The sequence below is a fragment of the Sinocyclocheilus rhinocerous genome, unplaced genomic scaffold (genome assembly GCF_001515625.1).
Source record: "Sinocyclocheilus rhinocerous isolate Xijiao unplaced genomic scaffold, SAMN03320098_v1.1 scaffold705, whole genome shotgun sequence".
Taxonomy (NCBI): Eukaryota; Metazoa; Chordata; class Actinopteri; order Cypriniformes; family Cyprinidae; genus Sinocyclocheilus; species Sinocyclocheilus rhinocerous.
The window spans coordinates 185,737-201,063 of NW_015630576.1; the positions used below are offsets into that span (position 1 = coordinate 185,737).

At 37.6% G+C, this 15,327-nt stretch overlaps 1 protein-coding gene across 1 annotated transcript; it reads right to left on the reverse strand.

Annotated features, from left to right (window-relative positions):
* Nucleotides 1-589: 589 nt before the first annotated feature.
* LOC107740670 (uncharacterized) lies at nt 590-9,765 on the reverse strand. Its single transcript, XM_016553176.1, has 7 exons — nt 9,697-9,765; nt 5,351-5,447; nt 4,873-4,935; nt 3,531-3,724; nt 2,544-3,441; nt 931-1,076; nt 590-616 (listed from the first exon to the last, which is right to left on the reverse strand). Exons 1-6 carry the CDS (start codon nt 9,763-9,765, stop codon nt 946-948), a joined length of 1,452 nt encoding a protein of 483 aa, XP_016408662.1. The 3' UTR covers nt 590-616; nt 931-945.
* Between the last annotated feature and the right edge of the window lie 5,562 nt (nt 9,766-15,327).

A 15,327-nucleotide genomic window follows, 5' to 3' on the forward strand; every position in this document is an offset into this window, starting at 1 on the left:
AACAACAATGATTATTTTTTCAATTATTTCATGAAATCCAAGCCTCCATTTTACAACATATGGCAACTGCTTTTTTGGGGTGATTCAAAATGATAGGTAAGATTGAGCACAGGAGCAGCTACCGGTTTGTCTCTTAAGGTGAGTGATCATAGGAAATCTTTTCAAGGTCTTTTCAAGCCACTCTCTTCCACATTTTGCCAGTTCTGTGCTGAACAGGTTATTTAACGCTGCATACTGACCCAGCGTCATGCTCTTACTTGGTTCCTCTGACATACGCTTCCTTTGTCCAGGGTTCAAAAGGTGTTTCATGCTTCTGATGTTCTGAACTTCTGGATTTACATGATTCCCAAGTCCCACTTCTGAACCTAGATAGTTGAATGTCCTTTCAAAGAGCCAACAGGAGCACAGGGACTCTTCAGCAGGAACCATCCTCCATGCAAACATCTTAACAGATTTGAAGAAATGTAGCACTGTATCACTTGCTTATCAGTGGATCCTCTGCAGTGAATGGGTGCCGGCAGAATGAGAGTCCAAACAGCTGACAAAAACATCACAATAATCCACAAGTAATCCACACGACTCCAGTCCATTAGTTAATATCTTTTGAGGAGAAAAGCTGTGTGTTTGAAAGAAACAAATACATCGTCAATGCATTTGAACATTAAACTCCCGTTTCCTCCAATGAAAAAGTGCATCCTTCTGGATTTACATGATTCCCAAGTCCCACTTCTGAACCTAGATAGTTGAATGTCCTTTCAAAGAGCCAACAGGAGCACAGGGACTCTTCAGCAGGAACCATCCTCCATGCAAACATCTTCTGTGTCAGAATTGTCTTTGTCCTCATGGCTTTGAGCAGAGAAAGAGATTAGGAAGAGGTGAGAATGGCCTGGTTTAAATGTGGTATTTCATTTTCATATCTGAGCAGCTTACCTGTGTATGTTTGATTTACATGAGCAGGGCTCTCATGGCAGATTTGCTGATGCGATTGCGCTGTTTTCTCCTCCTTTTCGGGGGGTGAGGAGGTGGTCTGGGGGGTTTGTGTGGAGGGAGATGTTGCACAGGAGGAGATGTAGTTCCTGTTTGCAACAACAACAACAACAAAATCAACTTTTAATCAAGCTATTCTGATCTTGCAGTGTTGTGCGGTATTGTTGTACTGTGTTGAATCCAATCACATTAGCCTTATTATTCTGCAAGTAATGAATTTGATATAATGCTGTCAATACTTCACTGCACAAGTTAATGTAGGCATATGCAAGTGTTACTTCCTCTTCCTGGTGTGTGGGTGTCGGGTAGTATTTATTCAAATTCAGCTGAGATATTCATAGACATTGGTTCACAGAATCAAGCTGAACATGGTCCAAATGCGCCCCAGTGTGCTTGTTCTTAAACATCACTTACATCAAGTGGGTAATTATGACAGATCTATCTGTCTGTCTGTTTGTATGTATGTATGTATGTCTGTAACGTACTAACAAAGATCCAGAACTATCTTGCAACACCTTAACACCCATGCATGGCAACAACTCACAATACTACATAGCAAAACCCTAAAAACTATCCAGAACAACCTAGCACCCACATAGCTACACCCTAGCAACCACCAACTACTTTAGTCTTAAAGGGGTGCTATTATGCTTTTTCACTTTTTCAACTTTAGTTAGTCTGTAATGTTGCTGTTTGAGCATAAAAAAGATCTGCAAAGTTACAAAGCTCAAAGTCCACTTCAAAAGGAGATATTTTATTTAACAGAAAGTTTTAATCTTCTTTGCATCTCACTGCAAACCGCAATCCTGTAAATTGTTTCTGTAGAACATCTGCAAAGTAAGAACTTTTAGTTTCTTGATTTGGGTTTATATAATTAATTTTTAGAAGAAAAAAAAAAATACAGCTAAAATATTTTGGAGTTGTGTAAATGACAATATAAAGTCAACTTGGGGCACTTTTGCTTTCCTTAAGGGGTGATTCACCAAAAACAAAACTTCTATCATTATTTACCCTCAAACCTGTATGAGTTTTTTTCTTCTGTTGAACACAAAAGAAGATATTTTGAAGAATGTAGGACAGCAAACAGTTGACGGTAGCCATAAACTTCCATTTTTCCATTCTGTGGAAGTCAGTGGTTACCAGCAACTGTATGGTAACCATTATTCTTCAAAATATCTTCTTTTGAAACTCATACTTTTGAAACTCATAAAGAAACTCGAAGGTGAAGATTTGAAACAACTTGAAGGTGAGTAAATGATGAGAGAATTTAAATTTTTGAGTGAACTAATGCAAGTTTTAAGCAAAGCCCACCGTGACACAGAGCTGAGACGTTCATTTAGAAGGCAGCTGACATTTAAGATGAAATTCTGCTCTGAAGATCATAATAAACTGCCAATCAAACTTACCTCACCAGCATTTTTTCGTTGTCTTTTTCTCAAAAACATAAGTCGACTTTTATTTTAACAACATTGTATTGTCCAGCTGACAATACATTCTACCAGACATTGATGATAAGTGAATGAATAGAAAAATCTCGTTTAAGTGTTTTATTTTACCTGTCCGTTGTGTGGTTGTATAAGTGTGTTGTTTGTGATGGAGCTGCTGTAGTTTCTCGTCCGGCTGTATATTTGTCTGTTGCACTTTGATGTGATGTTTGTGTTTTTCTTCATCCAGGATTTTGTGCATTAGCAGCAGCTCTTCCATTTCCTCCTCCTTAGCCTTTTTGTCCATTTGTCTCAGCTCTCGCTCCTCCTCCTTCACCTCTACATCCATAGTCTCACCTCTCACCTTCTGACCGCTCTCCTCTACAGACAGAAACACATCTCCCCGATTCTGATTGGCTGTTCCTGTGGCATTAAAGGCGAGTTGGTCTGTCTGATTGGTTGTTTGCAATTGTTCGTTTTCTTGCGTTAGATTTGACTGGTGCGTAAAAGTCTGATTGGTCAATTCTAATGTAGTCATTGTAAAATCAGATGTCTGATTGGTTATACTTTGGTTAGCATTACTCTGCGATTCGAATTGCGTAATGTTGCGCAATGACAAGTCAGTTTCTTCCTGCTCGGTGTGATTCGGCAGTGGAGCCGTCGTTGCTGTGTCATTTCTTTTGCCGTGTCTCCTTCCATCCCCATGGTGACGGTGATGACCTTTGCCCCCTCCGTACTGCGTCTCGTTCAGAGCCCAGCTGTCCCGGCTGAATCCTGGCTCAGAGAACCTCTCTTTGAGCAGGTCCTCTAGGCTTATCCTCTGGTTGTGTTTGAGTTCATCCCTGCGATGGAGCTCATCTTTGGGACGAGGTTTCCCAGAGCGTTCCCGCCCTTCTTGTTTGTGGCCGGATGATTTCCGGCGCTGAGCGGGCCGAGGAGCCGGCTGACAGCGGCACTCCACATGGTCGAGAACGGAGACGACAGCCTTATCGTAGAGTGGCCGCTTGTTCACATACTGTATCTTTATCACCTGAGGATGAAGAGGAAAGTGAAACTGGCCTGTTTGAATAGATTGTAAGTACACACTTGAAAAGCAGGTGTGTGTGTGTGTGTGTGTACCTGTAGGTATCGTGTGTGTGTAAGTACAGGCACACACCGCAGGCTCTTGGTGTTACAGCAGCCTGAGCACCTCTGCACCTCCACACACGGAGGCCACAACAGGAAATCTGCATTGCTACGGTCCAACATGGAGCGTGTGACCTCGATGACCTCGGTCCTGACCTTACAGATGGCTTGCTGAGCCGGCTGAGCGTCTGCAGACAAAGATACAGAAATACACACAGAGGCACATGAACTACAAGAAAAACATTCGACTAACTCGATTTGTATAGGTGTTTGCTCATGCAAAATGCTTCTCTGTTATTTTGCGGTTGACAAGGTGTTGCTAGGTAGTAGTTAATCATTTGGCTTCCCATAAAGCTCATAACTAAATAAAACTAGCTAGCTGACAATAACTAGGGGTATTGTAATAATGTAGTAATGACTTTTCTAAAAAAACAAATGTAATAATAATGTAATAACAATGTTTCTAAAACAAAACAAAATTATGAAAAACGCGTTTTCTTTTTAAATGTAAAAATATGGTTTACTTATTACTACACTACTATTCTTGAATGCTTTTATGTGATTAAGTTATTAAAATAATATCAAATGTCAATCAACCAATACATAAATAAATAAATAATTGCAACAAAAATCAAGTCTCTAGGGGAAAAAATGTACATTGTCAGTATAGAATAAAAGCCACAAACTATATTCTGGGTTCAGCTTCTGAATTTCTATCAATTCAATTTAATTGCTTTCTCTGAATAGCATCCCTCCTTTTCTCTCTCCTAGTTTATTCCTTCTTGTCTCTCCATCTTTCTCTCTCAGTCTTTCAAAACAGATGTACTGAAAAAGACTTATTCCAGAAAGTGCTTGTTCAGCATGCATCAACAATAACGAACTGTGCTTGTTTGAGTTCTTCAGATTCTCTTTTCCACGATGATTATTGTGTCTGGGAATAATGATGATCTGACTCAGCTCAGAAGGAGAGATATACAGATTTGCTGACTTTGGATGGTTGCTGTGATCAGCATTATTCGAAAGCTGAAGGCTATAAAACAATATAACAATTCAACAACAGAATTAAGCAGTTTAAAAAATAAATAGCTTTAAATATGTTTTAGAATGTGAGAAAATAACTAATGTTAAAGCTTAAATGTGTCATTTCTGTGCCATTATTCCATCAAGTAACCCCTTTTGATAAACTCACAGAGACAGTGTATACACTTTGGTTGGGAATGAGCCTACACATGGCTTATTTATAGTTCTGACACAGACAGAAAGGTGTTTTAACACTGAAAATGCATATATAACAAATAATGGCAAAATAAAAGAGAACAAAGTAAGTCAGACTAACCCAGAAGACTGCGTGGCAGACGGTTGCTGGTGTCATTGTCATGGTGACTGTCCAGCTCAACCTCTGGAGAAAAAAACGACAGCAACTTTGAACCATCAGGTAGTGAAATAGTGGTGAAAATGCATGCAATGCAGACCCTTGTAGGAAATAGCAACTTGTTTCTGGTTTCTAGGCACACATTGGTTAAGGTTTCTTTTATAGCCTTACAAGGAATTGCAAGGGCTTTTACAAAAGCTAAAGAACTTAGTTACTCTAGATAAGAGTTTCTGCTACTGTACATGCCTTAAATATAAATGAGGACAGCACACATAGATCAAGGTCAAAAAGTTGCTTTGTAAAAAGTATTAAAGAGGCTATCTATATTAAATATGGTACTGGACTGCTGTAGCCCAGAGTCTTAATTAACATATTTATTAAAGAGTAATATTTGCCTCCAGGAATGTCAGAAGCATTTTAAAACTAAAGAGAGCTGATTTACCTATAGATTCAGAGAACAGCAAAAACTGCAGGTCCTGGATAGAAGACACAGATCCACCCTTCACCAACTCAACCACAGCGGCCGGGAGAGGATCAGCCTAGAGAGAGGAAACACAATTTATTAGAAATATTCAGTACAATGAAATGCTGGTTCTGTTCAACAAAGGATCCTGAAAAAAGGTATCACGGTTTCTACAAAAATATGAAGCAGCACAACTGATTTCAACATTGATAATAATAAGAAATGTTACTTGAGCAGCAAATCATCATATTAGACTGATTTCTGAAGGATCATGTGACACTGAAGACTGATGCTGAAAATTTATGATTTAATTAGATATTAAAATATATTTAAATACAAAACAGTTATTTTAAATTGCAATAATATTTCTGTTTTTGATCAAAGAAATGCAGCCTTGGTGAACATAATGTACCATCAGTTGGTCAAGACTGCAAAAAATAAACCCAGGTAGAGTGATGTGGACACTGACACAAAGCATTATTTTTTATATAATGAACTAATAATGAACTAATAATTTTTGTTATCCTCCTTGACACATAAAAAAATGAACATGCAATATTGAATGCATAATTAATTAAAAAATATAAAGATAAAAAACTATACAAAAATGTATTTTAAAATAAAATAAAAATACAATAAAATATTTAAGATTTATATGCATTTCAATTTAATGCAATAATGGTCAATTGTACAGTTTAACACAACATTTGAGCACAGCATTCTGAATGGCCAATCAGAATCAAGAATTCCAAAGAGTGCATACATAAAATAACGTGAATGTGCTGTTGTGTGTTTGAGTGTGTGACAGTGAGACAGAGCTCTATGGATGCTGGTTTGTCTCAGGGTGTCAATGCAGGTCTTGGGGACACAATAGCCCTGTTCATGCAGCATGTCCAGACAGGGGCCACTGGCCCTCGTCTCCTCCGTCTCATCTGGCAGCATTTATGCAGGACACAGGAAAGAGGGCAGAGAGGAAGTGGGGGATGGAGAGATGGAGAAAAGGTGAGTTTGAGGAGGAGAAAGAGGGAGATGGATGAGGGAGGCTGCCGGAAGGATGGAGTATTTCAGTAATCGGCGTGATAAGGGAAATCAGTCACATTACTGGCTGGTGATTCAGATGGTTTTTGCATGGGCCGAACAAATGCAGGAATTCAAGTGTGCCAAAAGTTAACAAACATCCTAAATTTGCCACACCTCTTGCAGTATGCACTTATAATCGAACAGAAACAATAATTCATGGTGAATCACCGGTATGTCCTACACTCTTGGGAGCTTCCAGAAGCACAGCAGTCTTGTTTTGTCCAAATGCATAAATCTCATGAATCATCGGTTTTCCATCTAATTTTTCTCCGTCACATTCTCAAGCTCTCTATCATCCGGTTGTGCATGCATGGAAGAACTGCCAATACCACAGCAAGGTTTCAATTCAGATCTATAAGCACCAGGATGTTTATAGGCAGATAAATGTTGATGAAATATTATCCTGGTGATTTATTGATACTGAACACAGCACAGATGGATAGAATGAAAACATAAAACGTAATGTTGGGGTCTGTAAGATTTTGTATAATGTTTTTTTTTTTTTTGAAAGAGGAGCCTATATTAGGCTGCATTTATTTGATCAAAAATATAGAAACAACAGTAATATTGTAAAATAATATTAAAATTTAAAATAACTGTTTTCTATTTAATATATTTTAAAATGTAATTTATTCCTGTGATGCAAAGCTGAATTTTCAGCATCATTACTCCAGTCTTCAGTGGCACATGATCCTTCAGAAATCATTCTAATATTCTCAAGAAAAATGTCTTACTATTATTAATGTTGAAAACTGCTTAATATTTCTGTGGGATATTGTTTGTGGAGAAGAAACTTCTTGCTCAGCATTCATTTGAAACAAAATTTTTGTAACTATGTAAAAGTCTTTATTGTCAATTTTGATAAATTTGTTCTCAAACTTTTAAATGGTAGTGTATGCTTGAACATACACACACACACACACACACTCTCTCTCTCTCTCTCTAATTCACATGTATATGATTCATAAACATTTATAATACATCACATACACACACTAAATTGCTTTATGGCTACCCAATGTAAATATATAGCATCACACTTAGGCTATACAAAAAAAAAACAATACACAGACACCAGATGGCATACACAAAGACCACACACATAGGATAGAATAGAATAGAATAGAATAGAATAGAATAGAATAGAATCCGAGTAAAATTGTATTGCTCAGAGGTTGCTGTTTCAAAGCTCAGGAGATTTAATGGAGCTTCATGGATTTCTGATTTTGGTTTGCAGACTTTAATTTGGTTGTTTAGCAAATCTTAAGCACAGGTTGAGACATTATTGAGATCTCTTCAGAAAAGAATGACATATAAGCTTAAAGGGTCCTTTTCTCAAGAGATAAACATGATACACATTTAAGTAGAAAATGTGTTTTTCATTTGATCTGACACTTGCAGGTTGCCTCATCCAAACAAACCAATGGGAGGGCGGTGTATGTCTCGGCTGATCACCGGTGCTGAACCACACAACCCCTGAACCCTGCTCCTAATATCATCAGAGAGTGAAGGACAGGCCCAGAGCATTCTGGGATTGTGGAGGAGTGGTGGAATGCACAGCCCATGTTGGGGAGTAATGATACATAATTACACATCTGCTGACAATGCTCTCACACACATGCCCATATCATCTTCTAACACATGCAAATATGCACAACCATCAGTTTGTGTAGCTGCAAGAAATAATATTGCATGCTTGTATGGTTTTAATCTTTATCTGTAAATGAAAACATATAATCAAGTGAATTACTTGTCTATTTTTTACCTAGCGGGATTTTTCCATCCAAAATCACACATCATAAAGAGATGAAAAATGATGTTCTTACATGGGGAACTTCCAAAAAGCAGACCTTAAAGCTGAGAGGGATCATAATCACAGCTTTTAAATGAGTTTTGATCTTGCATTTCCCTTCGAACAAGGAATTACATTTTAAACATTATATTAAACACACCCTTCCATGCACTGGCGAAGGTGCATGTTTTCGAAATGTCTTCAGTTAGATACCAATTAAATCTCTTATGATATGTCTCCCTCTGTGACTTCTAGATGACTTTGGGGCGGTGGGGGTCACAGAAATGTCATATTTTGATTAAGTGCCTCATGCAGCACAACTGTGGTGGTCAAATAAAGGGCAAATGCATTAGAACCTGCAGATTTTGTGTGCTAAATGACAACAATCCATAGTGCACCAATCAGTTCCTGGAGTCCTTAAGCGTCAGTTCACCAATTCATTTAAAAGAATCACCCTTTATATGATTCCCGAGTGATTTATGATGTTGTGGGATGCCAGTGGTTATACTATTTCATGTGGCATTAACAATATTCAAAGAAGCTTTGAAGCACTGGGAAGAAAAATCCATGCCGCACACAAATACACGTGTCGTGCATATATGCTCACGAACTACTGACAAAGGAGCTGTTCACCCAAAATGAAAGAAAAATTGTCATTCCACACTTGTACTGTGCTGTTGTCTCTTCCATGGAACACAAAATGAAATGTTTTATAGAATGTTTATGCAGTTCTTTTCCATACAGAACATCTGTCAAACTACAAAAAACTTCATAAAATATTCTGTACGACTCTTGTGCAGTATTCTGAAGACATTCAGATTAAAATTGAAGTTATTTCCTAAAAATATTGCCCTTTGAGCTCTGAAATCTCATTTGGTTTTTGGTGAAATTTAAAATAGGCCTAAATCTGACACGTCAAGTCAGGTTTGTCGTCACTGGTAACGTCTTTTACTATTGGTCGCTGCATCAAAACATTTTGAATATGTGATATCAAGAATGAAAATAAAGAGCATGAAGACCAGTTTGAGACCAGTATGCAAAATGTCATTGATTATGACAGAACATAACTCGCCAAAAAGGTGAAATCTGAAAATGTGATGTAAGAGCTACCATAGGGGAAGATTTTGGCTTGTTTATGTTTTAACAAATCTGTCATATGGCTTCAGAAGAATTTACCACAGTATGGAACAATTTTTGGGGCTTGACAGATGAGGTCATATCAACGTTTATGGAGATCAAAAAAAATGTTTGGAAAAACATGTGGGTGAGTAGGCTAAATAAATGACAGATTAATTATATGGTAGGTAGCCTATATTATCCACTCTATAAAGCAATGGCAATTAAATAAATTCTTAATGAAATATAATTTTAGCCTATAAAAATGCAACAGGAACCAATTAACTCTCCAAGACAGAAAGTTGGGATTCGTTAACGCGTTTAGAGTCGCTCTTACCTCCGCACTGCCAAACCGCAGACACGCCGCCGCAAGTACCGCGAGAAGATGCGGGATCAGTGATCTCATCTTGCTGCCGTGCCGCTGCGGGGCTCCGCGGGACAGCGCGCATTTAGAGAGACGCGCGAGAGACGCTCCGCACTGGGCTCCGAGATCAAAAATATAGAAACAACAGTAATATTGTAAAATAATATTAAAATTTAAAATAACTGTTTTCTATTTAATATATTTTAAAATGTAATTTATTCCTGTGATGCAAAGCTGAATTTTCAGCATCATTACTCCAGTCTTCAGTGGCACATGATCCTTCAGAAATCATTCTAATATTCTCAAGAAAAATGTCTTACTATTATTAATGTTGAAAACTGCTTAATATTTCTGTGGGATATTGTTTGTGGAGAAGAAACTTCTTGCTCAGCATTCATTTGAAACAAAATTTTTGTAACTATGTAAAAGTCTTTATTGTCAATTTTGATAAATTTGTTCTCAAACTTTTAAATGGTAGTGTATGCTTGAACATACACACACACACACACACACTCTCTCTCTCTCTCTCTAATTCACATGTATATGATTCATAAACATTTATAATACATCACATACACACACTAAATTGCTTTATGGCTACCCAATGTAAATATATAGCATCACACTTAGGCTATACAAAAAAAAAACAATACACAGACACCAGATGGCATACACAAAGACCACACACATAGGATAGAATAGAATTGAATAGAATAGAATAGAATAGAATAGAATAGAATCCGAGTAAAATTGTATTGCTCAGAGGTTGCTGTTTCAAAGCTCAGGAGATTTAATGGAGCTTCATGGATTTCTGATTTTGGTTTGCAGACTTTAATTTGGTTGTTTAGCAAATCTTAAGCACAGGTTGAGACATTATTGAGATCTCTTCAGAAAAGAATGACATATAAGCTTAAAGGGTCCTTTTCTCAAGAGATAAACATGATACACATTTAAGTAGAAAATGTGTTTTTCATTTGATCTGACACTTGCAGGTTGCCTCATCCAAACAAACCAATGGGAGGGCGGTGTATGTCTCGGCTGATCACCGGTGCTGAACCACACAACCCCTGAACCCTGCTCCTAATATCATCAGAGAGTGAAGGACAGGCCCAGAGCATTCTGGGATTGTGGAGGAGTGGTGGAATGCACAGCCCATGTTGGGGAGTAATGATACATAATTACACATCTGCTGACAATGCTCTCACACACATGCCCATATCATCTTCTAACACATGCAAATATGCACAACCATCAGTTTGTGTAGCTGCAAGAAATAATATTGCATGCTTGTATGGTTTTAATCTTTATCTGTAAATGAAAACATATAATCAAGTGAATTACTTGTCTATTTTTTACCTAGCGGGATTTTTCCATCCAAAATCACACATCATAAAGAGATGAAAAATGATGTTCTTACATGGGGAACTTCCAAAAAGCAGACCTTAAAGCTGAGAGGGATCATAATCACAGCTTTTAAATGAGTTTTGATCTTGCATTTCCCTTCGAACAAGGAATTACATTTTAAACATTATATTAAACACACCCTTCCATGCACTGGCGAAGGTGCATGTTTTCGAAATGTCTTCAGTTAGATACCAATTAAATCTCTTACGATATGTCTCCCTCTGTGACTTCTAGATGACTTTGGGGCGGTGGGGGTCACAGAAATGTCATATTTTGATTAAGTGCCTCATGCAGCACAACTGTGGTGGTCAAATAAAGGGCAAATGCAGATTTTGTGTGCTAAATGACAACAATCCATAGTGCACCAATCAGTTCCTGGAGTCCTTAAGCGTCAGTTCACCAATTCATTTAAAAGAATCACCCTTTATATGATTCCCGAGTGATTTATGATGTTGTGGGATGCCAGTGGTTATACTATTTAATGTGGCATTAACAATATTCAAAGAAGCTTTGAAGAAAAATCCATGCCGCACACAAATACACGTGTCGTGCATATATGCTCACGAACTACTGACAAAGGAGCTGTTCACCCAAAATGAAAGAAAAATTGTCATTCCACACTTGTACTGTGCTGTTGTCTCTTCCATGGAACACAAAATGAAATGTTTTATAGAATGTTTATGCAGTTCTTTTCCATACAGAACATCTGTCAAACTACAAAAAACTTCATAAAATATTCTGTACGACTCTTGTGCAGTATTCTGAAGACATTCAGATTAAAATTGAAGTTATTTCCTAAAAATATTGCCCTTTGAGCTCTGAAATCTCATTTGGTTTTTGGTGAAATTTAAAATAGGCCTAAATCTGACACGTCAAGTCAGGTTTGTCGTCACTGGTAACGTCTTTTACTATTGGTCGCTGCATCAAAACATTTTGAATATGTGATATCAAGAATGAAAATAAAGAGCATGAAGACCAGTTTGAGACCAGTATGCAAAATGTCATTGATTATGACAGAACATAACTCGCCAAAAAGGTGAAATCTGAAAATGTGATGTAAGAGCTACCATAGGGGAAGATTTTGGCTTGTTTATGTTTTAACAAATCTGTCATATGGCTTCAGAAGAATTTACCACAGTATGGAACAATTTTTGGGGCTTGACAGATGAGGTCATATCAACGTTTATGGAGATCAAAAAAAATGTTTGGAAAAACATGTGGGTGAGTAGGCTAAATAAATGACAGATTAATTATATGGTAGGTAGCCTATATTATCCACTCTATAAAGCAATGGCAATTAAATAAATTCTTAATGAAATATAATTTTAGCCTATAAAAATGCAACAGGAACCAATTAACTCTCCAAGACAGAAAGTTGGGATTCGTTAACGCGTTTAGAGTCGCTCTTACCTCCGCACTGCCAAACCGCAGACACGCCGCCGCAAGTACCGCGAGAAGATGCGGGATCAGTGATCTCATCTTGCTGCCGTGCCGCTGCGGGGCTCCGCGGGACAGCGCGCATTTAGAGAGACCCGCGAGAGACGCTCCGCACTGGGCTCCGACTCGCGAGCAAATATCGGGTTAATTAAGCAGCAGTCTGAGTCCCTCAGCGGCTCTGCAGACTCGACATTCCTCTCAGTGCGCAAACATTCAAATTGCCCTCCACGGCAGAATGAATCTCTCTTCTGAGGAGCAAGTGGTCCATTTGAAGTCCTTTGAAAGGCAGTTTGCGGATTCAAGCGAAGAGGTTTGTTTCCAGGCGAAGCACCAGAATCACGGATTCCTCAACTGGCGTTTAGTTAATCATTCATTTGCATGGTTCAGTCCAATAAAAACGTCTCTTATTAGGCTATTATCTGAGAGAACGGTAATCTAAAATACCTGTTCAGGCATGGCAATTTAAGAAAGTTATATAAAGATTACATAAAATGTCTTAAAAGTCAAACAGGACTTTATGGTATTTTAAAAAAAAAAAGTTATTTTAAAAAAGTAAAGTGATGCGCGTTCGGCCCCTTTGTTTTGGTAGGCTATAAACTCCTCACTTATTATTAACTCCACATCACCGTTGATAACCTATAAAAACTGTTATATAGTCTTTCCAATTGAAGATGGTCCATGTGTAGCACGCGAGGGTCCCTTCGTCTTCGCATTGTCCGTAATAAAAGCGGCATTAATGTAAGTTGCCTAAATGTAACTCTTGGTCTTGCAGTTTTCTTATCAGTGTCCAGCGCGTGCGCGGCCCCGCGCGAGCCGTCTGTGCGGTGTTGATTATGGGACTGTGGCTCTGAGGAGGATTTCAGAGGTCTGTATGTGGACTCTTATCTTACCCTCCCCTTAAAGGCAGGGCTGACCTCACTGAGAAAGAGAGGATGGGAGGTGGGTGAGGAGGTGCTGAAGTCATGTTGCTTCAGTGTGGATGCCTGCAGCACATTGCAATGGTAGAAACGTACATCTAGCATTGGAACAAAATTGAATATTGTTATGTTTTTTTTAATTAATTACACTGAACATATAATGTACAATGCAATATACTATAATTTACTCATCCTCATGTTTCTTTAGCTTTCTTCTGTGGAACATAGAATATCTAGGCTATGGCCTATATTTATTGCAAAATGTTCATGATGCTTTTTTTCTAAGAACTCAGCAATTCAATATGCACTATATTCCAAATAAATCTAAATTTTTAGTAAATTTTAATATGCATATTGCATTTGCATATTTAGAGTATATTCAAATATGCACTGCCTTTTGTCATCAATGGCAATTACTTCTTGCATGCCCGAATAAGCTTTAAAGGAATAGTTCACCCCAAAATGAAAACACTCTTTCTTCATGGGAACACATTTGGAGAAATTTAGCATTACAAGACATTAATTGATGAACTGGAGTGCTGTGGATAATTGTGATGTTTTTATCAGCTGTTTGGACTCTCATTCTGACGGCACCCATTCACCGCAGAGGATCCATTGGTGGGCAAGTGATACAATGTTACATTTCTTCAAATCTGCCCCAATGAAGAAACAAACTCATCTACATCTTGGATGGCCTGAGGGTGAATGCATTTTTTAACTATTCCTTTAACATTTTTAGACGCTACAATTTTGTAGAACGTTAAACACCTTTGTGCAATGCCTTTAAATATTAAAGTTCTCTTTTTAATTGACATGTTCTTTTCTAAATTTGCATCGCAAATGAGACAGTTCACATCTTTGTGAAAAAAAGGCCAAACCGTGCGTAAAGAATGAAAAGAAAATACATAATTTGAATAAGTTAATGTTTCATTAGCATAGAATGAATGGGATGGTGGCTGACATATTCTTTTCGGCCAGAGCTCTTTTTAATGTTTTCACAGCATTACACAAGGTAATGGAATAAAAAGGTGTGTCTAAATACCAACATTCTTCAAAGCTATTTTAAATCTTATGACCTTTCAGCTTTGCACAATGGATGTCCAAGTTATGAGGTCGGTAGACTAAAATGAAGGTGACAGGAATACTGCCTTACAAAGGCAAAAGACCTTAACTCGCTAGAGTGTGAAACTGAGAAAAATGACTTTAAAGTTTTTTACTTGTCCAGCCAAATTAATTATAGGTAGGACACTGGAAATTTAACAATTAGATGTTTTAGTAATGAAAATTATCTACATAAAAAAATTGTGAGCTCAAACTTGATTTTTACCCCTATTTTGAAGTTAATGCACTGCCTTTGCATTGTCTGCAAAACGTGAGAAGTCACACCAAGGCAAAAGGCAGTAACTTCCATATTATCAATATTTGGTTGCTGATCACCATTTACAAAATCATTATAGTAACACCTGTATAAAATCTAGTGATCATGGGCTATCTCATATAGGCTATTGCATATAGTAATGTGACTGTATTCATTTTTTTTTAAACGTAACAAGCAGACTAAAAGTTAAACGTGAGTGGATACCGTGGATACCAATTTATTTGCTATGCTCATTAACGTAAAAGAATGCTAGACATAGCATAATTGCTTTTATATTGACTTGTATTAAATAGCCTAAACTAAAAGAACAACTTGTGGATTGAGGTGAACGCCAGTAAGCAGGAATAATGCTCAGAATGCTTGTGGATTAAACATCTCCAATGACGTTCATCGCATGGATTGATTTTATCGGGTTACAAGAAAAGGTAGGATATGGATTTAATTGCGAACTGTTAGTAGGCTACTGAT